General features: G+C 40.5%; 2 protein-coding genes and 1 long non-coding RNA gene across 7 annotated transcripts in view; 2 read left to right on the top strand and 1 right to left on the bottom strand.

Annotated features, from left to right (window-relative positions):
• Window positions 1–5,456: 5,456 nt before the first annotated feature.
• zgc:109913 (regulator of G-protein signaling 9-binding protein) lies at window positions 5,457–16,137 on the top strand. 2 transcript variants are annotated; one of them, XM_051393855.1, is made up of 5 exons: window positions 5,457–5,560; window positions 9,189–9,408; window positions 9,782–9,985; window positions 14,057–14,199; window positions 14,927–16,137. In XM_051393855.1, exons 2-5 carry the CDS (start codon window positions 9,207–9,209, stop codon window positions 15,101–15,103), a joined length of 726 nt encoding a protein of 241 aa, XP_051249815.1. In that variant the 5' UTR covers window positions 5,457–5,560; window positions 9,189–9,206; the 3' UTR covers window positions 15,104–16,137. The 2 variants fall into 2 exon arrangements, with proteins under 2 accessions (XP_051249815.1, XP_051249816.1); XM_051393856.1 differs by having other exon boundaries at window positions 5,481–5,560; window positions 9,192–9,408.
• The window catches only part of LOC127359759 (uncharacterized), a 45,691-nt gene continuing 31,741 nt past the window's right edge, over window positions 6,801–20,750 (top strand). Inside the window, exon 1 of the long non-coding RNA XR_007882826.1 lies at window positions 6,801–8,471. This is a non-coding gene — a long non-coding RNA (uncharacterized LOC127359759). The remainder of the gene's footprint in view (window positions 8,472–20,750) is intronic.
• ube2c (ubiquitin-conjugating enzyme E2C) overlaps window positions 15,599–20,750 on the bottom strand; it is a 5,383-nt gene continuing 231 nt past the window's right edge. For 2 of the 4 annotated variants that reach the window (XM_051393858.1, XM_051393860.1), the window contains exons 2-6: window positions 20,063–20,183; window positions 19,952–19,979; window positions 17,058–17,144; window positions 16,365–16,569; window positions 15,599–15,976 (exon numbers count right to left, since the gene is read on the bottom strand). In XM_051393858.1, coding sequence (XP_051249818.1) covers window positions 15,837–15,976; window positions 16,365–16,569; window positions 17,058–17,144; window positions 19,952–19,979; window positions 20,063–20,169 — 567 coding nt within the window. In that variant the 5' untranslated portion in view covers window positions 20,170–20,183 and the 3' untranslated portion in view covers window positions 15,599–15,836. The remainder of the gene's footprint in view (window positions 15,977–16,364; window positions 16,570–17,057; window positions 17,145–19,951; window positions 19,980–20,062; window positions 20,184–20,750) is intronic. The other 2 variants (XM_051393861.1, XM_051393859.1) reach the window with 2 other exon arrangements.

Here is a 20,750-nt window from a genome sequence, read left to right as displayed (position 1 = left end):
GACCCCACCTGGTTTGACTGTTATTCAATTCAATTCAATTCAATTTTATTTGTATAGTGCCAATTCAAAACAGAAGTTATCTCGGGACACTTTTCAAATAGAGCAGGTCTAGACCGAACTCTTCATAACATTATTTACAGAGACCCAACAGTACCACCATGAGCAAGACCTTGGAGACAAGGGCAAGGAAAAACTGCCTGTTAAAAGGCAGAAACCTAGGACAGATCCTCCGGCTCTAGGTGGGTGGTCGTCTGTCTCGACCAGTTGGGGTGAGAGAGAGAGAGAGAGAGAGAGAGAGAGAGAGCGAGAGAGAGACAGACAGACAGGTGCACAGCAACAACAGTATTGGCAATGGCAATCTAGCAGGACCATGGCAGGAGGCTCCACCAGGATCAATAAGAACCTGCGAGACGAGAAAGCACAAGAACTCCGGGGAAGAAGTGAAGTTAGTAACATGCATTAATGGAACATGAATGAGTGCAGTTTAGTTCTAGTTCCTGTCAGTACTCGTGCTGCAGCGTTCTGAATTAATTGGAGCGTTTTAATGGACTTATTGGGGCAACCTGATAATAAAGAGTTGCAGTAATCCAGCCTTGAAGTAACAAATGCATGGATTAGCTTTTCTGCATCTGTCTGTGATAGTATGTGTCTAATTTTTCTAATATTACGTAAATGAAAGAAGGCAGTCCTAGAGGTCTGCTTTATGTGGGAGTTAAATGACAAATCCTGATCAAAGATAACTCCAAGATTCCTGACAGTGGTGCTGGAGGCCAAGTTAATGCCATCTAGAGTAACTATATCTTTAGACAGTGAGTCTCTAAGGTTTTTGGGGCCAAGAACAAGAATTTCGTTTTTTTCTGAGTCTGACATCAGAAAATTGCAGGTCATCCAGGATTTTATGTCCTTAAGACATGTTTGTAATTTAGATAATTGATTAATTTCATTGGGCTTGATTGATAGATATAACTGCGTATCATTTGCATAACAGTGAAAGTTAATGGAGTGATTCCTAATAATGTTGCCTAAAGGGAGCATATATAAAGTAAATAGTATTGGTCTAAGTACAGAACCTTGTGGAACTCCATGACTAACTGTAGTATTTATTGAAGATTCATCGTTAACATGTACAAACTGCGAGCGATCTGATAAATATGACTTAAACCAGCTTAGTGTGGTTCCTTTAATGCCAATTTGATGCTCAAGTCTCTCTAAAAGAATATTATGGTCAATGGTGTCAAATCCAGCACTAAGATCTAATAATACAAGTACAGAGACAAGTCCATTGTCAGAAGCAGTCAGAAGGTCATTATTAACTTTAACCAGAGCTGTCTCTGTGCTATGATGAACTCTAAATCCTGACTGAAAATCCTCAAATAAACTATTGTTATGTAGAAAGTCACACAACTCTTTGGCGACTACTTTCTCCAGAATCTTAGAGAGGAAGGGTAGGTTAGAAATCGGTCTATAGTTGGCTAAAACCCCTGGGTCAAGAGTGGACTTTTTAAGAAGGGGTTTAATTACAGCTACTTTAAAGGACTGTGGTACATATCCTGATAATAAAGAAAGATTAATCATATCCAGTAAAGAAGTGCCAATTAAGGGAACAACTTCTTTAAGCAGCCTAGTTGGGATCGGGTCTAATAGACAGGTTGATGGCTTCGATGAAGAAATGATTGAAGTTAACTGATGAAGATCGATAGCAGAAAAACAGTCTAAATATATATCTAAATTTACATTGACAGAAGTCCCTGAACTTGGAGAGCCACTGATAACTATTGATGGCAGTTGGTGATTAATTTTTTCTCTAATAGTAATAATTTTATTATAGAAGAAGCTCATGAAGTCATTGCTACTTAAGTTTATGGGGATATGTGGCTCAATAGAGCTGTGACTCTCTGTCAGCCTGGCTACAGTGCTGAAGAGGAACCTAGGGTTATTCTTATTTTCTTCTATTAGTGCTGAGTAATAGGCTCCTCTGGCATTACGGAGGGCCTTTCTATAAATCTTAAGATCATCTTGCCAATTTGAGCGATATTCTGATAATTTGGAAGAGTGCCATTTCCTTTCAGATTTCCTAGCTATTTGTTTTAACTGGCGGGTTTGGTGGTTGTACCACGGTGCTAGTCTCCTATGTTTTAATAATTTCCTTTTTATAGGAGCGATAGAGTCTAATGTTGATCGTAGTAAGCCTGTAGCACTATCGACAAGATTATCAATTTCAGAGGGACTAAAGTCGTTATAGGATTCTGTTAAATTCAGACATGGCATTGAATTAAACACTGAAGGAATCTCCTCCTTAAATTTAGCTACAGCACTGTCAGATAGACATCTGCTGTAGGAAGTTTTGCCTAATGGCTTATAATCTAATAGTATGAATTCAAAAGTTATTAAATAATGGTCAGATAGGAAAGGATTATGTGGGAAGACTATTAAATGTTCAATATCAATGCCATATGATAAAACAAGGTCAAGAGTGTGATTAAAACAATGAGTTGGTTTATTTACACTCTGACAGAAGCCAATTGAGTCTATTAATGATATGAATGCATTACTTAGGCTGTCATTGTTAACATCCACATGAATATTAAAATCACCTACAATAATTACTTTATCTGATTTAAGGACTAAACTTGATAGAAACTCTGAGAATTCAGATATAAAATCAGAGTACGGTCCAGGAGCGCGGTACACTATAACAAATAGAACTGGCTGCAGTGTTTTCCAGTTTGGGTGAGAAAGACTAAGAACAAGACTTTCAAATGAATTATAATTTAGTTTAGGTTTAGGGTCCATTAAAACACTCGAATCATATATGGCGGCCACTCCACCTCCTCGGCCAGTGCCTCGAGGAATGTGAGTATTAATATGACTGGGGGGGTGGATTCATTTAGGCTAACATACTCCTCGTGGGACAACCAGGTCTCAGTAAGACAAAGTAAATCAATATCATAATCTGATATTAATTCGTTCACTAAAACAGCTTTAGAGGACAGAGACCTGATATTTAACAGCCCACATTTCATTCTCTTATTTTGTGCTACTGAGGAATTAGTTTTAATTTTTATTGGATTTTTATGTTGAACTCCTCTTGTTTTTATTTCTTTAAATAATTTAGGTGGTCGGGGGACAGACACAGTCTCTATGGGGTTTTGGGTGGGTGACTGTTCTAAAGAAAGAGCAGAGAAGTGTGTAAGACAGCAGCTCTGCTTCCTGGTCCCAACTCTGGACTGTCAGGTTTTAGAGATAAACTTCGCCATATTTCTAGATAAGAGAGCCGCTCCATCCAAAGTGGGATGGATGCCGTCTCTCCTAATCAGACCAGGTTTTCCCCAAAAAGGCTTCCAGTTATCAATGAAGCCCACATCGTTTTCTGGATATATATATCTTATTGATAGCATAAAGTATATATTATCACCCACCTATGTGTTTAAACTTTTTAGTCAACTTTATTCAACTCATTAACTGACATATATACAACATTTCAACATTAATTTACAAAATGTTTAACTTTTCCAAACTAACCCTCAGTAGCATGCGAGGCAGGTAGTGATGGAATGATCTTTGCAGATGTATGCATTGCATTTTTGGCATATTGGGGAGGTTTTCAGATCACTCTGGCAAGGGGAGAATTTGCATCTGCCCCTTTTGAGTGATGGGCCAGGAGGGACAGCTGGGTGAGGGGGAGATCGGTGAGGTTGAGATCGGTGAGGGGGAGATTGGTGAGGTTGAGATCGGTGAGGTTGAGCTTGGTGAGGGGGAGATCGGTGAGGGGGAGATCGGTGAGGGAGAGATTGGTAAGGGGGAGATTGATGAGGGAGAGATCGGTGAGGTTGAGCTTGGTGAGGGAGAGATCGGTGAGGTCAAAAATGATCTCATGAGCTTCCTGCGCTTCTGCCTCGTGATTGTCTTGCCTGTCCTGACTAAAATGTGAAATGCTCCAACATCTCTGAAAAAAGACCTGTTTTGTTTGAATTGCTTGATCCATCACCTTTGATGTTTTGACACATCAAAGCTGTGTGTGTGTGGGGGGGGTGTGTGTACGCTTGTTTAGCAGTATGGTGTGACAATATGCCCCATTGCACCACTTGTGCTGTCGGGTCTTTTTGACCCCAGAGGACAACAGGTGTCATAATGACACCATAATTCAACTCCTGTTATTTTCAGACCGTTTGATGAAAAAAAACACATTTTGACAGCAAAACATTTTTTGGGGGTCAGAATGACCCCAAGACAACAGGAGGGTTCAGGGTTAGGGTTGTCCTCTCTAAAGATGCTCTGCAGTGTCTCACATCCAGGGAAGATGCACTAGTTAGCAAAGGTTGTGGGTAATAAGAAAATGCCTGTAACAGGCGGGTAAAAAACAGTTGTAATAACTCGACCGACGCTAGCACAATAGATTTTATACCACTACAGCGTAAAGCACACACATAGTTCAGCCTTTATAATGTTTTCATGTACAATGTGTTCACACACTTTAAATTCTGTTTCTGGATGTTTAATAATGATAATAATAACCTGTTGGGTGTTTGTCCCCCGACTCGTGCCTCTATATCAAGTTATTTGTACGATTATATGATATAATGTTAATAATGTGGTAAGTAGACCCTTTCAGACCACATATATCCAATAATTATCACAAATGTAGTTTATTATTATTTGATTTATTATTAGGGACAGATACATTATCAGCCGCTCAGTAAATTTATATATAAATAAAATATATCATATTTGTGATGTTTTTTAATGAACTGGAAAAAATAAGAAAATCAATAAAAGTACTGTTCAAATGTTCCAGGACAACAGAGATTATTTTCCAGGTGTTTCCATGACTGGAAAAGTATTATTTACAATAATATCACAGTTACCCCCCAAAGCTATAATCAGGTACAACCTTACAATATCTTAAATATTATATTATATCTTAAACTTATATTTACATTATTAGTTTTAATGGTGGGTATCTACAGGAGGTTAAAAATAATCTCTAAATAACAGAAGTTCTGTCGTCTCTTCATTAGTTGAGTCACGCTGACACAACTCTGTAGTTTCATAACGAGTAGTGTAACTGATTACTGTAATGGTGTATTAAGTAAAGTACTATTACTTCAGAATAGTAACGAGTAATAAATGATGATTCTAATGTTAATGAAACGGTATTATTATAATTACATATGTAGCTTTAGCATTAGCATTTATGATGGACAGTTCAGTGTTTGATGACGTGACCCAATATGACTCAGCACTTGGTTCAATAACAGACTGAACACCTGTGTGAGTCAGTCTACAGAACAATGGCCGGGTCCATGTGGGTATAAATAACCCTGACATGACGCAGTCTACCTGGACAGGTGAGGATTGCCTGCGAGGCAGAGCTGAGGGTAAAATAAAGAGGCTCCAGGGACCGAGAGGATTCGGGGCCTCAGCTGGTCTCTGAGCCTTAATTAAAAACACTGACGGTCCCCAGAGAGGAAGAACAAGTGTTTATAGAAACCTGCCTGAGGTTGCACGGTCCTCAACCACAGAAGAAGAACAAGGTGGATGTAGTCGTGATCAGCAGCAGGTAGGACGATTTTATTCTTTATTCAAAGACTGAACGTGTTTTAAGATCAGGACTGAAACTGTTCAACATTATTGATTATCTATTGTTTAGACAGAAAGTCCTTTTAATATTTACTGTAACAATAAAACTGTTTATATACTTTATATAATGGATAATAAATCACATTCATTCATTAATGTATATAAATATATTATATGTAATTCAATTTCTTAATTAATTTTCTATTTGGCAAATGTTACATTGTCTCTCCTTTAAAAGCCTTAACGTGTGTATAATCCATTAATTTATCCATTAATAACCATGAATGTGGACTGACTCTAACACCAGTTCTTTAAGATAACATGAGGATGAATTATTTAATTTAATTATTTTATTTAAAATCAGAATAATAATAAATAATCAGCAGCTGAGCTCCAACACAAACACACACTGAACCTTACAAACACCTAAAAACTCATCAGCTGCCCCCTACAGGCCGACAGCAGGAACTACAGAAACAGGAACATCACTTATCGAATACTTCTAATACTAATAATACTTCTACTTTATTAATAATACTTCTACTTTATAAATAATACTTCTACTTTATTAATAATACTTCTACTTTATAAATAATACTTCTACTTTATTAATAACACTTCTACTTTATAAATAATACTTCTACTTTATAAATAATACTTCTACTTTATTAATAATACTTCTACTTTATAAATAATACTTCTACTTTATTAATAATACTTCTACTTTATAAATAATACTTCTACTTTATTAATAACACTTCTACTTTATAAATAATACTTCTACTTTATAAATAATACTTCTACTTTATTAATAATACTTCTACTTTATAAATAATACTTCTGTTTATTAATAATACTTCTACTTTATAAATAATACTTCTACTTTATAAATAACACTTCTACTTTATAAATAATACTTCTACTTTATAAATATCACTTCTACTTCATAAATAATACTTCTACTTTATAAATAATACTTCTAATACTAATAATACTGTTACTTTATAAATAATACTTCTACTTTATAAATAATACTTCTACTTTATTAATAATACTTCTGCTTTATTAATAATACTTCTACATTATTAATAATACTTCTACTTTATAAATAATACTTCTACTTTATTAATAATACTTCTACTTCATAAATAATACTTCTAATACTAATAATACTTTTACTTTATTAATAATACTTCTACTTTATTAATAATACTTTATAAATAATACTTCTAATTCTAATAATACTTCTACTTTATTATACTTTATTAATAACACTTTATAAATAATACATTATAAATAATACTTCTAATACTGATAATACTTATACTTTATTAATTAATTATTCTCACAATGGACTTGTCTCTGTACTTGTATTATTAGATCTTAGTGCTGCATTTGACACCATTGACCATAATATTCTTTTACAGAGACTTTAGCATCAAATTGACATTAAAGGAACCGCACTAAGCTGGTTTAAGTCATATTTATCAGATCGTTCTCAGTTTGTACATGTTAACGATGAATCTTCAATAAATACTACAGTTAGTCATGGAGTTCCACAAGGTTCTGTACTTGGACCAATACTATTTACTTTATATATGCTCCCTTTAGGCAACATTATTAGGAATCACTCAACTTTCACTGTTATGCAGATGATACGCAGTTATATCTATCAATCAAGCCTGATGAAATTAATCAATTATCTAAATTACAAACATGTCTTAAGGACATAAAATCCTGGATGAGCTGCAATTTTCTGATGTTAAACTCAGAAAAAAACGAAATTCTTGTTCTTGGCCCCAAAAACCTTAGAGACTCACTGTCTAAAGATATAGTTACTCTAGATGGCATTACCTTGGCCTCTAGCACCACTGTCAGGAATTATCTTTGATCAGGATTTGTCATTTAACTCCCACATAAAGCAGACCTCTAGGACCGCCTTCTTTCATTTACGTAATATTAGAAAAATTAGACACATCCTATCACAGACAGATGCAGAAAAACTAATCCATGCATTTGTTACTTCTAGGCTGGATTACTGCAACTCTTTATTATCAGGTTGCCCCAATAAGTCCATTAAAACGCTCCAATTAATTCAGAACGCTGCAGCACGAGTACTGACAGGAACTAGAAAAAGAGATCACATCTCTCCTGTACTAGCTTCTCTGCATTGGCTCCCTGTAAAATGTAGAATAGAATTTAAAATCCTCCTCCTCACCTATAAAGCTCTTCATGGTCAGGCCCCTTCATATCTTAAAGAGCTCATAGTACCCTATTACCCCTCTAGAACACTACGTTCTCTGAATGCTGGGCTACTTGTGGTTCCTATAGTCTCTAAAAGTAGAACAGGAGCCAGAGCCTTCAGTTACCAAGCTCCTCTCCTGTGGAACCAGCTTCCAGTTGTGGTTCTGGAGGCAGACACCCTCACCACATTTAAGAGTAGGCTTAAGACATTCCTCTTTGATAAAGCTTATAGTTAGGGCTGGATCAGGTGAGTCCTGAACCATCCCTTAGTTATGCTGTTATAGGCCTAGACTATCGGGGGATTTCCCATGGTGCACTGAGCTCCTCTCTTCCTCTCTCTTTCTGCACTCATTCATGTTCCATTAATGCATGTTACTAACTTCACTTCTTCCCCGGAGTTCTTGTGCTTTCTCGTCTTGAAGGTTCTTATCGATCCTGGTGGAGCCTCCTGCCATGGTCCTGCTAGATTGCCATTGCCAATACTGTTGTTGCTGTGCACCTGTCTGTCTGTCTGTCTGTCTGTCTGTCTGTCTGTCTGTCTCTCTCACCCCAACTGGTCGAGACAGACGACCACCCACCTAGAGCCGAAGGATCTGTCCTAGGTTTCTGCCTTTTAACAGGCAGTGTTTCCTTGCCCTTGTCTCCAAGTGCTTGCTCATGGTGGTACTGTTGGGTCTCTGTAAATAATGTTATAAGGAGTTCGGTCTAGACCTGCTCTATTTGAAAAGTGTCCTGAGATAACTTCTGTTATGAATTGGCGCTATACAAATAAAATTGAATTGAATTAATAATACTTCTACTTTATTAATAATACTTATACAATGATTATACAATGATTACTATGCGATATAATATATAACATATTCATTATATATTATACAATATAATGAATTAAACATGAATTCCAGTCAGTAGCTGCAGTTTGTATCACAGAGATAAACGTATTGATAAAGCCAGTAGTTTGTGATATTACAGTGATGATGGTTATAATCTCTACAACAGCAGCCTGTTAAACTGAAACTAATCGGACTGATCGATACAATGGATGATGGATAACGTTAACAGTTACTGACTAATTACCTAGCTACAATCTGGCTCCTCTTCCTCCTCTTCCTCTCCTGTCACTGCCTGAACCCGCCGGGTCTTCATCCCCAGAGTCAGAGTCTTGGTCGGATGCAATAATCCTCAGATCTTTTGGTCCCGGGGACGAGGAGCAGCTCCTGGTTCTGGTTCCTCTGAGACTGTCAGAGACTGTTCGGGGGGTTTAGGGCAGCAGGCGGGCGCCATCTGTCGGCCATCTTCAGTCCGCTCATTGTTTGTTTACACTGACATTAACCCTTAAACAACCCGTCTCTCCTCCCCAGCAGGTGGATGACGACATTATGAGTCGCTGGCGTCGTTCGGTGGATGAGCTGGCAGCACGGCGGCGGCAGCAGGGCGAGTGTGAGCGTGCTCAGGAAGCTCTCAGTCGGGTCATTTCCTGTTTCCAGCAGCTGGCAGCGTCACTCGGCAGCTCAGCCGACTGCAGCTTCCTGCGAGATGAGATGGACGAGACGAGAGCTCTCGCACACCGAATTTGCAGTGGTACACCTGTCTCTCACCTGTCTGTCTCTCACCTATCTGTCTGTCTGTCTGTCTGTCAGTCAGTCAGCAGACCTATCTGTCTGTCTGTCAGTCAGTCAGTCAGCAGACCTATCTGTCTGTCTGTCAGTCAGTCAGTCAGCAGACCTATCTGTCTGTCTGTCAGTCAGTCAGTCAACAGACCTATCTGTCTGTCAGTCAGCAGACCTATCTGTCTGTCAGCAGACCTATCTGTCTGTCTGTCTGTCAGCAGACCTATCTGTCTGTCTGTCTGTCAGCAGACCTATCTGTCTGTCTGTCTGTCAGCAGACCTATCTGTCTGTCTGTCTGACAGCAGACCTATCTGTCTATCTCTCACCTGTCTGTCCATCTGCAGGTCTGTCCCGGCGTCTGGTGCGTCTGCTGTCTGACTGTGACTCCGCCCCCTCAGGTGTGGAGGACAGACAGGTGTCGGAGCGTCTGTGGGTTCTCTTCCTGTCGGCGTTAGAGAACTTTGTGTCTGACCTCCGTAAAGCCTGCAATCTGATTGGACAGTTTCCTCTGACCAAGCGCTACGACAGACGCTCATTGGTCAACACAGGTCAGCTGATAACTTCAACTTTGTGATTGGATTGATGATAGTTAGTAATAACACTATTATTATTATTATTATTAGTACCATTAGTATTATATATTATCTTTATTATATGTTGTTATATATTATATTTTTTATTATATATTATAATCATCATATAGCATTATTATTATATATTATTGTAGGGGTTACACTACTATTTAATTAGAAAGGTAATTAATCACTGGTGATTAATAATACACTCGTAAATGGGGCATCACCTCCGTTGTTTAGCTACTGAAATAATCCGGAGGAAATTATTCCACAGATCTAATCAAATCAATTTCAAATCAATTTATCAAATTTCAAAATCTATATTTAATCTCATATTTCTGAAGTAGTGATTTCTTTTACACGATTCATCGATTTCCCCGCATCAAATCAAACTGGTACCGACAAGGACATACGGTTATATATGTTTATTAACTAAACTAATGCAGAGTAAATAGTATGAAATGATAAAGCAAACAAATGACAACAAGTAACAGAATATGTGGACAGTAAATGAATTATTACTATTAGGTGATTCAGGAGCGATGGTGGATTTTGCGATGCGGCAGTAAGTTTAAAATATTACGAGAGTAAATTGTAGAACTGAGAGGCCCTAATCCAAAATTCTCTTAAACTTAAAAGACACCAGCTCTTCTTCATGTGTGTGAATCCGGCCGTGTACCGGAGAGTCAGCCTGCTTTGTTTGTAGATGGAACTTGGAAGGATTTCAGGTCCTTGGCTTTCAGCTCAACTGCGGCTTTGCGTCACTGGTCCAACAGGCCGATGGGAGTTGTAGTCCCTGGTTCCAGTGGCAATCTCTCCAAAAGGCCCAGCGCTGCGTGTGCGCTAGTGAGCGTTGGGGGCACGGTGGCTGGAGAATAATGTCTTTATTCGGCTGGAAACGTTTATACGTCTTCTTGAGCAGTCAACTACTGTGACGTCCTTCTGGCTGATGATAAATGTCTTAGAGTGGTTGGTCTTCACCTTTGACTGTAAACTAATTCAGCTTCTTGTTTAAAAATAACTGGAGGATGAAACGCTGGCCTGGCGAATTCTCCGTCGTAACTAAGTCCAAGAATTAGATTAAATTCACTTTCTGTGAAAAGGCGACAATACTTGACGAGAAGACTACAAAAATATAAAAGAAGAAATTCGTTTGTCTTGAGCTTTCAAAATAAAAGTACTTAGGAAAGTACTTCAGCACCAAGTTATTACTTGAGGAAAAATTCAACACGTGTCGCAAACGAAGTAAAGTACGGAAATTAAAATTAAGAACGAGAGTAAATAACGAGTGGATCTTAGAAAGAAGAAAATGTAAGAAGGACAGAAGAGATCAGAAAAAGAGCGAAGAAAAGAAGGAGTGACCGGAGTCTGTTCCTTATATATTTTAATCTGAAGGCGTATCCGGAAAGGCTAATCGCGTCACTTCCTTCAGCGATATTTTGATATTCGTAACTTTATAATTTACTCCTATCGTGTTTTAAAGTTTCGAGATCATAATTCACCGTTCACAGAACACACCATGACTTAATACATAGTTCACATGTTTTAACATAACATAACTGAAATTACTTAATGTAAAGGAAAAGTAGAACTGATTAAAATCATTAAATCATTAATCATCAAACATGCATATAAAGCAGCACTGAGGGATTGTACATATTTCGTATAGTGCTAGCTTAATCCTTGTTACAAAATTATGTGTCAGGCATTTACTATTTGGAATACTACACAATTATAAAACAGTTCAAGTTCGTTTTGAAAGTATCTTACGCTATACCAGAACCTTACCAAAAGGTGGCACTGTGGCTCCATCAAACATTCAGACATTTTACACATGATTTTGTAACTTAGTCCAATCTGATGACAGAAACATCAGACAAACATTACATTTGCGTCCTTCTCATGCTGGATGGCAATCTGTTAATTAGGAGGAGATGAAATTTTACCATAATACTCCAACAGAACTAAATCTATACCGTGCAACTGTTGTTACTGCTTCCTAGATTGGAATGTCCACTATCAAAAGAAAACATCGTAATTTACACTTCAGAGGAAGGGGTGTCAGAATGCCAGATGTGGATTCCAGAGGAGTTTCTCTCTGGAGGTGGACCTGTCAGACTAAAAGAGATGTAAACACATTTCAGGGATATCTAACCCTGATTTACAATCAAAAAGGCATTTATGTTATCACACACGATCCACTTTAGGTGTAGGGTGTTGTTCTGATCTGTGGAGAAGTCAGTGTTCTGTTAAAGAGGATAAAACATATTGACACCTAGAGATCCCATCTGAGAATCTGAAAAGAACCAGGCTCTCTGTGCAGGAGACTGTCAGCGCCACAGTCTCACCTCCCCTCCTGGGTCAAAAAGGTCAAAGGGAAAGAGGAGGCCTTGAAAACTGTCCTGGTGGAACATCAAAAATCAAAATAGTATGATGATTGTTGAATTAAGAGACAGATAAAGCGTCTCTTGTAGAGGAAGACGAGGACAAGGTCCTACATTATTAATATATATTATACATTATTATTATATATAGGCGCTGTATAACGATTGGGACTGTCAGTGGCTCCCTGATTGGCCCTGTGGCGGGGCTCAGGTGGGGGCGGGGCTCAGAACATTTACATATCTTCAACTTAATGATCAAACAAACAGATGCTGCTCAGCAGTCTAGAGCAGTGGTTCTCAATTATTTTCTGTCATGCACCCCCTAGGGGACAGAAATTTTTTCACGCCCCCCTGAATTTTAATACTATTGAGAACCTGATAATATTTATTTATTTATTTATCTGTACAAACCACTGTATGAGTTGCTGGCACCAGCATTCTGCATACAATCACCTGATTATCAAAATAGATTAATAAAATGAGCTGAGATAACATTTGCAACAACAATTTCCAAATTCAGTTTATTAACTCAATTTGTAACATTTAAACAAGACTGCTCAGTCTGTGTGATTCTCAAAAAAGGGCAAATGATTCACTGGGATGTGCATTTTTATAGACTTAACACAGTAACATTCAAAACTGTTTTAAACTGTAAACATTGGTCACCTGTCAGCTTCATCAGCTTATTCCTTTTCAAAAAGGTATATGACTTTTTAATGTTTGTTTTTTTGTGCAACAATATTACTTATTTAACATTTATCTGTTAGATGTTCTGTGAGTTGTTCTTGGAGGTCGTCTGTAATGTCAAATATATGTCTCCTGACCGTGTTATTAGAGAGAGAGACAGTATTCAGTGTCTCTTTTCTCACCTATGATTGTGACAATGTCCAATGCTGCCAGGAGTATTAGCTCCTCTGCTATCGTGTGAGGTTTTTTTTGCACCTTGCGTTGTGGTGGGCAACTTTGTACGAGGCTAATGGTGCTTTTTAAAAAAAAAAAAAAAAAAAAAAAGTCCAGTGGCTTATTGACATAACTGGGGTGTAAGGTCTCCAGGTGCCGTCTTGATTTATTTGGTTTCATGCTGTCCGCAGCCAGAGTTTTTAGGCATAAAACACACACATTTCCGACCGTATTCACGGTAAACCCAAAAGCTATGTAGGCTTCGTCGTATTTCCTGGTCTTATTAGGTTTATGCCGGTTACCGTTACTTGCTTCTCCTGCCTATGAAACCTCCTCCGTTTTTCTCCTCAATCCTGTCAGAAACTTCTCCATCTCTTCCTCCTCCGTCAGTCACCCCTGCCTGTCGCGCCCCCCTAGCAGATCCTGATAAACTCTTCAAAAACAGCTGAAGCCTCCCTTAGAACCTCCTTAAGGAACCCTTTCAAGAACCCATACAACAGCCTAGAAAGTACATGTTGAGGACCATTAGACCTTCACAAAGAGCCTCCTTAAAGATGATCTGGCACAAGAAGTCCTCTAACCTTTAAAGGGTTCTCTAGGTTCCTTGTAACATCCTCAAAGAACCCTACAACCTCCTATAGAACTACTGGAACTAATTTAAGGAGCAGCAGACCCTCGCCAAGGATGCCTAAAGAACCAAGATCAGTGGAGTCCAGTCTGGTTCCTTAATATCCTTTAACCCGTTTGTCTCTCTCTCCAGGATGTATTGATGGTGTGGTGGGCGTGGCAGCCCGAGTGGCTTTAGTCCAGGTGCCATGGCTCACCTTGGAGGAGGAGCCGAGCCCTAATCTGACCAATCACATCGGAGGACTGGAGGCCATGCTGAGTGAGATGCAGCTGAGGGTGAGACAGTATCTTTTTTGAGGGGAGTATCTTGTTTCTGAGGGAAGAATCTCATATCTGAGGGGAGTATGTTGTTTCTGGGGGTAGTATCTTATATCTGAGGGGAGTATGTTGTTTCTGGGGGTAGTATCTTATATCTGAGGGGAGTATGTTGTTTCTGGGGGTAGTATCTTATATCTGAGGGGAGTATGTTGTTTCTGGGGGTAGTATCTTATATCTGAGGGGAGTATGTTGTTTCTGAGGGAAGAATCTCATATCTGAGGGGAGTATGTTGTTTCTGGGGGTAGTATCTTATATCTGAGGGGAGTATGTTGTTTCTGGGGGTAGTATCTTATATCTGAGGGGAGTATGTTGTTTCTGGGGGTAGTATCTTATATCTGAGGGGAGTATGTTGTTTCTGAGGGAAGAATCTCATATCTGAGGGGAGTATGTTGTTTCTGGGGGTAGTATCTTATATCTGAGGGGAGTATGTTGTTTCTGGGGGTAGTATCTTATATCTGAGGGGAGTATGTTGTTTCTGGGGGGTAGTATCTTATATCTGAGGGGAGTATGTTGTTTCTGGGGGTAGTATCTTATATCTGAGGGGAGTATGTTGTTTCTGGGGGTAGTATCTTATATCTGAGGGGAGTATGTTGTTTCTGGGGGTAGTATCTTGTAAACAGTGGTAGTGTCTCGTATCTTGCACCTGTACCCACCTTGCTGTTTTAAACTTTTCGGCGTTCTCCAGGTTCCTGTTGCATTCTGGTCAGTGGAGTCCACCCAGCCTGCATGGGCCGAAGCTCGAGGTGAAATGGATGAACTAGATGACAGCCTGGAGGACCTGATGGAGGTTGAGGTAGTCTCCAACAACAAGATGGCCGCCTGCTGCCAGCCGCCGTGCTGCGGACTCGGCTGTGTCGGGTAGAGGGGAGCAGCTGACATCCCCATGACCTCACCAGTGACATACCTGACAACATTACGGGCTGCTCATGTCTGTGTTTGAATAATGTTAAACTTCAGCAATAGGACACAGATTTTCTAACGGAGTAATCTAGCCACTGGGACAGGAATATAATCTGAGGTTCTTAGAAATAAAAGGAAATAGTGAGTTAACAAACATGAGAATAGAGTGCTGCAGGAATGAAGCTTAAAACCCAGAACTTCCTCTCCTGAAAGTCAGTGGGTTGAATGCGGTTTTTGGTTAGATGTCTGAAATAAGGTGTGTTTAACAGAAGCTTGAGACAGTCACACTTTACTCTACAACATAAAACACGGCAGTAAGTTGATCCTTGAAGGCGGTTGCGAAGAAGCGGCCTCATAAGACTACAGAGCAAGTCTGACAGTAATCTAATTGGCTATGTCGACTGAGCAGATTCCTCACAATTATTAGTCCAGTAAAAAGTCAGTCAGCTTCTGTGTGTTGAATTAAGAACTTTATTGATACAGCGAGGTGAACAAACATAAAAATATTATACAAACACAGAAGACAAACAATCAGAAGAAGAAAACGCAGAGATGCTTTACTTCTGGAAGGTCGAGTGTAGATGAGCTTTAAAGGCTGAAAGAGACAAAACAGCTATTAGAACTATAACTCCCATAAGCCCCTGCACACCCTGCTGCCCCTTTACGCTGCCCTGCAGCTGCGTCGCTACACTTCATTAAAAGATGAAAAATACCAGTTGGTCTTGAACATAAACATGTAAAGGTGATGTCCGTGAAGGCATCAGCAGTTTCTCACCTTCCTGATCGTCCCAGAGTTTAGCAGCAGCTGTGTTCAGAGGACTCTCGTTGTTCGGTTCTGAGAAGAAACAGAACACGTCAACATTCACATAAACTGTTGGAATATATTAAAGTGGATGTTCCTTCACTTTCATCTACATTCATCTCTGTATAATCCTGAAGGGTCCTGACAACGATTTCAAATACAAGAAATAAAAGTAACCTGTCTGCAACACAAAAGATCTTTTTTTATTGTTTACAGTTTTTAAAAACAAATATAATAATTTCCATCGTGAGAAGAGGATTTATTTAAATGGTCAAAAGCTGTCGAAACTATTTAAAAATCAGTCAAACTTAATTGAAACTATGTGTACTAAATGTAAAGTAGTTAACTTGTGTAACTGAAATCCTGATAGACAGAACCGACGACCAGCCAGTTTACAGTCTGCACTGGTTAGACTGGTTACCTCCCAGCAGGCTCTGGATGGACAGCAGGATGGAGCGGACATCGTACAGCGCCGACCATTTGTCCTTCAGGATGTCGAGACAGATGAAACCTTGTTCGTCCACGTTGGGATGAAAACACGGAGTGACAAATTTCACGTGAGGAGCCTGATATGGATAACCAGCCGGAAACTCCAGAGACAGCCTGTACCTGAGCCCGTCATACACCTGAGACAGGTAACAGAGAGACAGGTAATGATGAGGTACAGCCTGTCTGAGAGACTGAAGTGAACTCCAACTCCAAGTTGACAAAACCATTTTTTGGGTCTTTTTGGCTTCATTGGATACAGCAGCTGAAGATAGACAGGAAAGAGGAAGAAAGGGTGACAGGTCGGATTCGAACCCACAGCCCGGGGTACTCAGGCACCAGCTCTACCAGGTGAGCTATAGGGCGCCACCGGTCTGCTATGCTTTAACATTACAGCGAGGGAGAGTTTCTCTGAGACTGAGCGAGACTAAACTTAGAAACAAGATCAAACAGTTAAAAGTTCAGTTTCTGTCAGAACTCAATTTGGCCAAAGCTGTAGTTACTGTGGTTTGTGTTTGGAGGGCCGTGCACACACTGAACAATGTTATCGCACATTATAGTTTCCTCACATCGAGCAAACCGACGGTCATACACCTGAGAGACAGGCAGGTCAGAGAGGTGTGCGTACCGTCCCCTGAGCACCATCGATGGTCCCGATCCATTTGAAGAGATTATCTGATTCCGGAAACGCTGAGATCCCCTTGTCACCTGACATCTGCGTCATCGACAGAGAGAGAGAGACAGGTCACATGATGTCATCCTGTGTTCAGACACCTGTATTTATAGCTCATTGGTTTTACAGTGTAAATATCTTTATGTAACATTAAAAAGACAAACAATGAATATATATATATATATATAGAGATATATATATAGATATATATATATATATATATAAAAATAAATAAAAAATGTCAGATTAAAGCAAACAAAGTATTAAAACAGTATTTTGACGAGTGGGTTATTTTCTGTTATTTGTTGGTGGTTCTGGTTCAGACCGCACACTGAACTAAATGAAGTACAGACAATCACAACACTAGCGCCCCCAACTGGCTCATCTGGAGCTTCTCAACAATGTTTGAGCACTTTCTCAATTCACCATCAGCTTTTATAAAACTGTTCTCTATCCATCCATCATCCATCATCTATCCATCCATCCTCTATCCATCATTCCATCCAATCCATCCATCCATCCATCCATCCATCCATCCAATCCATCCATCCATCCATCCTCTATCCATCCATCCATCCATCATCTATCCATCCATCCATCCTCTATCCATCATTCCATCCATCCATCCAATCCATCCATCCATCCTCTATCCATCATCCATCCATCCATCCATCCTCTATCCATCATCCATCCATCCATCCATCCATCCTCTATCCATCATCTATCCATCCATCATCCATCCATCCATCCTCTATCCATCATCCATCCATCCTCTATCCATCATTCCATCCATCCATCATCCATCCATCCATCCTCTATCCATCATTCCATCCATCCATCCATCCATCATCTATCCATCCATCCTCTATCCATCATTCCATCCATCCATCCATCCAATCCATCCATCCATCCATCCATCCATCCATCCATCCATCATCTATCCATCCATCCTCTATCCATCATCCATCCATCCATCCATCCATCCATCCATCCATCCTCTATCCATCAATCCATCCATCCATCCATCCATCATCCATCTATCCATCCATCCTCTATCCATCATTCCATCCATCCAATCCATCCATCCTCTATCCATCATCCATCCATCCATCTATCCATCCATCATCTATCCATCCATCCTCTATCCATCATTCCATCCATCCATCCATCCAATCCATCCATCCATCCTCTATCCATCATCCATCCTCTATCCATCATCCATCCATCCATCCATCCTCTATCCATCATCCATCCATCCATCCATCATCTATCCATCCATCCATCCTCTATCCATCATCCATCCATCCATCATCTATCCATCCATCCATCCTCTATCCATCATCCATCCATCCATCATCTATCCATCCTCTATCCATCCATCCTCTATCCATCATTCCATCCATCCATCCATCCAATCCATCCATCCTCTATCCATCCATCCATCCATCATCTATCCATCCATCCTCTATCCATCATTCCATCCATCCATCCATCCATCCATCCAATCCATCCATCCATCCATCCATCCTCTATCCATCCATCCATCATCCATCTATCCATCCATCCTCTATCCATCCATCCATCATCTATCCATCATCTATCCATCATCTATCCATCATCTATCCATCCATCCATCCACCCACCATCTAACCATCCATCCTCTATCTATCCATCCATCATCTAACCATCCATCCATCCATCATCTAACCATCCATCCATCCATCCATCCATCCTCTATCCATCCATCATCCATCCTCTATCCATCATCTATTCATCCTCTATCCATCCATCCTCCATCCATCCATCATCTATCCATCCATCCATCATCTATCCATCCATCCATCATCTATCCATCCATCCATCATCTATCCATCCATCATCTATCCATCCACCATCTATCCATCCATCCTCTATCCATCCATCCATCCATCATCCATCCATCCTCCATCCATCCTCTATCTATCCATCCATCCATCCTCTATCCATCATCTATTCATCCTCTATCCATCCATCCTCTATCCATCCATCATCCATCCATCTATCCATCATCTATCCATCCACCTATCCATCCATCCATCATCTAACCATCCATCATCTATCCATCCATCCATCCTCTATCCATCCATCATCTATTCATCCATCATCTATCCATCCATCCTCCATCCATCCATCCATCCTCTATCCATCCATCCATCCTCTATCCATCCATCATCCATCCATCCTCTATCTATCCATCCATCCATCCATCCATCCATCATCCATCCATCCATCCATCATCCATCCATCCTCTATCTATCCATCCATCATCTAACCATCCATCCATCCTCTATCCATCCATCCATCCATCATCTAACCATCCATCCATCCTCTATCCATCCATCCATCCTCTATCCATCCATCATCCATCCTCTATCCATCCATCCTCTATCCATCCATCATCCATCCATCCACCTATCCATCCATCATCCATCCATCCTCTATCCATCCATCATCCATCCATCCTCTATCCATCCATCATCCATCCATCCTCTATCCATCCATCCTCTATCCATCCATCATCCATCCATCCACCTATCCATCCATCATCCATCCATCCTCTATCCATCCATCATCCATCCATCATCCATCCTCCATCCATCCATCCATCCATCATCCATCCACCATCTATCCTCCACCAGTGACCAGTCAGAAGAGACGCAATGCATTCTGGGTTGGTTGAGTATGAACAGTAAACTCAGATATTAGGGACACCAGTGACGTCTGTCACCATGGTAACCAGTGGTCAGTTCAGGGTTGACCTGGATCACACACACACACACACACACACACACACACAGATATTAACTCACCATCAGAGTCATGAGCTCCTGCTGTAACCTGCAGACACACAGAGACACTGTTAACACCTGTCTCACACACCTGTCTCACACACTGAGCCCTGTCTGTCGGTACCGTCTCACCGTTTGGACACGGAGCCTCTGGCCGCGCTGCCGCCGCTCTCACTGCCCTTCAGAGCGGCTGTGGAGGAAGCTGCTGCCGCTGCGGGGTCCAGGTTCTGGGAGGCCATGATACCGGTTACTGCTGGAGACAGACAGACACACAGGGGGTGAGACAGACACACAGGGGGTGAGACAGACACACACTGTTTACAGCAGCAGCAGCTAATGCTAGCTACCGGAGCTAGCTGTCTATTAAACACAGTCCGGTAGTATAACGATCTTAAAGCAGTCGGTTATCCGGTCAGTTATCCGGTCGGTTAACGGCAGTTATCCGGTCAGTTATCCGGTCAGTTAACGGCAGTTATCCGGTCAGTTATCCGGTCAGTTATCCGGTCAGTTAACGGCAGTTATCCGGTCAGTTATCCGGTCAGTTATCCGGTCAGTTAACGGCAGTTATCCGGTCGGTTATCCGGTCAGTTATCCGGTCGGTTAACGGCAGTTATCCGGTCAGTTATCCGGTCAGTTATCCGGTCGGTTAACGGCAGTTATCCGGTCAGTTATCCGGTCGGTTAACGGCAGTTATCCGGTCAGTTATCCGGTCAGTTATCCGGTCAGTTATCCGGTCGGTTATCCGGTCGGTTAACGGCAGCTCTCTTTGGTTCCGTTTTAGCTTCATGCTAACGATAGCAGCGATGTTAGCGCAGCTAGC

The sequence above is a fragment of the Dicentrarchus labrax genome, unplaced genomic scaffold, assembly GCF_905237075.1.
Source record: "Dicentrarchus labrax unplaced genomic scaffold, dlabrax2021, whole genome shotgun sequence".
NCBI lineage: Eukaryota > Metazoa > Chordata > Actinopteri > Moronidae > Dicentrarchus > Dicentrarchus labrax.
This window is presented reverse-complemented; position numbering and strand designations above follow the sequence as displayed.

What these genes read in the sequence shown, in the direction of transcription:
- zgc:109913 (XM_051393855.1), top strand. Translation starts at nt 9,207, where the DNA reads ATGAGTCGCTGGCGTCGTTCGGTGGATGAGCTGGCAGCACGGCGGCGG. An exon ending in CGCACACCGAATTTGCAGTG is followed by an intron (nt 9,409 to 9,781) that starts GTACACCTGTCT and finishes GTCCATCTGCAG; the next exon opens with GTCTGTCCCGGCGTCTGGTG. An exon ending in TGAGTGAGATGCAGCTGAGG is followed by an intron (nt 14,200 to 14,926) that starts GTGAGACAGTAT and finishes GGCGTTCTCCAG; the next exon opens with GTTCCTGTTGCATTCTGGTC.